Source organism: Bison bison, unplaced genomic scaffold (assembly GCF_000754665.1).
Source record: "Bison bison bison isolate TAMUID 2011002044 unplaced genomic scaffold, Bison_UMD1.0 scf7180017850700, whole genome shotgun sequence".
Lineage (NCBI taxonomy): Eukaryota > Metazoa > Chordata > Mammalia > Artiodactyla > Bovidae > Bison > Bison bison.
The window spans coordinates 9,688-11,863 of record NW_011481273.1 but is presented as its reverse complement, the minus strand read 5'-3'; the positions used below and the strand labels follow the sequence as shown (position 1 = coordinate 11,863).

Here is a 2,176-nt window from a genome sequence, read left to right as displayed (position 1 = left end):
CACACGAGGAGCGGGCACAGGAAGTCTCTGGCTTGGGGTGGCAGGGGCGACCCCGTCCATACCCGTTACTCCAAGTCATCACGCGAGGGAGGGGCTGCCCGGCTCAGGACACGGTGAGGGTCCCGTCCGTGCCCACCTCGATGCCGCTCTGGCGTGCCAGCTTCACAGCCGTGTTGTAGTAGCCACAGCGCAGCAGGTGCTCCACCATCATGCGGTCCATGCGCTTCCTCTTCCACACGCTGGCTGCCGCTGGCTGGTCACTGCTGTGCTCCTTGAGGTGCTCAATCCGGCGCTTGCACAGCTTGGCGCTCTCATCCTCCGCCTGGATGGACTCCACCGCCTGTGCCAGTCACAAGCGCTCAGGATCTCCGGCTGCCCAATGGACCGCCCAAGGGACTGCCACTGGACTCCCACCTGGACCGCCCACCGGACTCCCACCTGGACCACCCACCAGACTTCCACCGGACTCCCACCCGGCCCACCCACCTAGACCGCCTACCCGGACCACCAGAAGGCTGGGCAGCAGGGAGGCCAGAGTGGGCAGCAGGCCCCTGGGCCACACAGGAGGAGAGGGGAGGAGCTACTGTTTCCAAGGCGAAGGTAGGGTCTGTCCTCCCCACAGGGATGTTACTTTCTGTTTTAGGTACTCAAGGTGCACTGCCCGAGGCAGGGAACTTTACATATGTCCAGCTTCCCGGTTAATGAGCCCACCTTGTCGTTATAACCTGAGTTTCATCTTTTGTGATACTTTCTCTAAAGGCTATTTAGCTCAGAATTACGATGGCCAAGCGGCAGTGTTCTATACCCGCTAACCACACAGCAGCCACTGGCGACCACCTCAAGTGTGGCTGTGGGACCCTGGCACCGGGTCCGTGACTTTTCCATGGGAACGTCAGTGGCACCGGAGGCTGGTGGCTACGCACTGGACACCATGTGCGGAGTCCTGGTCAGCCCTTGGCTGCTTCCAGCACATTCCACCGTCAAGAAGTCGGCTGTCACGGTATTTGCTGTTCCTTGAAAAAGGGACTCTCCTCTACCTGCTTTTTTAGGTTCTTCAGTCTCACTGAGTGAAAATCCCAGGTAGGCTCCTTTGCATTTATTGTGTTGAGGTCTCTGAGCTGCGGACCGTCAGTGAAAACCTCCCGGTCCCTCTCCCTGCACTCGGGGCCCACGGCAAGCTCTGCCCCACTCGCCAATCTCTTGCCCTCTTTTCATCTCTGTGCTGTATCCCAGGTAATTTCCTCAGGCCCACCTTCCAGCTCTTTAACTCTCCTTTTAGCTGGATCTGATTGTTAAATGTTAAAATATTTGTTTTAAATAAAATCTGAGTTTTTCATTTATCTTTCTTTTCTTGAATTTTTACTTGGTTGTTTTTAACTTCAAATCACTTTCACTTTCTACCCCCTGCAGATATCTCCAAGCTGTTTTTTCATCCTTTAAACACAGTGAAGTGTGATATCTGCTAGTTTCTACCTCTGAAGTCTGTGCGGATCTCCTATTCCTGCTGAGTCTCCATCATGGTGTCCTGTGTACCTGTCACCTCCCACTGTGCTGGCTACTGTCGCAGAACAACCTGATGCTCAGATGGAAGGCAGCCTCCACCGGAGGCCGGAGGTAGCAGCTGCTGGGACCACGCCTACCAGACGCAGGCTGGGGGCGGAGTCATGGCGCACAGTGTGCGGCTGTGACCCCGGGCGCCAACGCCTGCTGGGCAAGCCGCTTCTAGGCTCCCTCACCAGAGGTGCAGCGTTCTTGCCATCAGACCCCTGCTCTTAACAGCCCGAGGCCTGGGCCAGGGAGGCCCTTGGTGGGGGCTCTCCCGAGGCAGCAGGGATCCCTCGCCTTCTGTCCCACCCAACCCCAGACCGCGTGTTCTCCAAACCTGATGATTCCTGTGTCATGAACTCCTGAGACTTGTGATAAAATGTTTTCAAATATCTTATCTCACTTTGGGGGTATATCTACCATCCTCAGAAACAAGAAAGCCAACGTGCTGTTTTGAGGTGAAATGGTAGAAATAATAAACCTGCTCCCATCCTGGACCCAGGACACGTGGAGGCAGGAACCGGGAGGGGGGTCGGGAAGCCAGCCTGGCGGCGGCAGAGGCCACAGCAAAACAGGGGGGACCACCCTCCGCCACAGCTCCCCCCCAGGGCAGCTGGGGAAGGGGGCACCC

General features: G+C 57.0%; 1 protein-coding gene across 1 annotated transcript in view; it reads right to left on the bottom strand.

Moving 5' to 3' along the window:
* Positions 1-1,666, bottom strand: part of MAEA (macrophage erythroblast attacher) — a 13,518-nt gene extending 11,852 nt beyond the window's left edge. Inside the window, exons 1-3 of the mRNA XM_010849027.1 lie at positions 1,641-1,666; positions 500-551; positions 137-340 (exon numbers count right to left, since the gene is read on the bottom strand). Coding sequence (XP_010847329.1) covers positions 137-340; positions 500-551; positions 1,641-1,666 — 282 coding nt within the window. The remainder of the gene's footprint in view (positions 1-136; positions 341-499; positions 552-1,640) is intronic.
* Between the last annotated feature and the right edge of the window lie 510 nt (positions 1,667-2,176).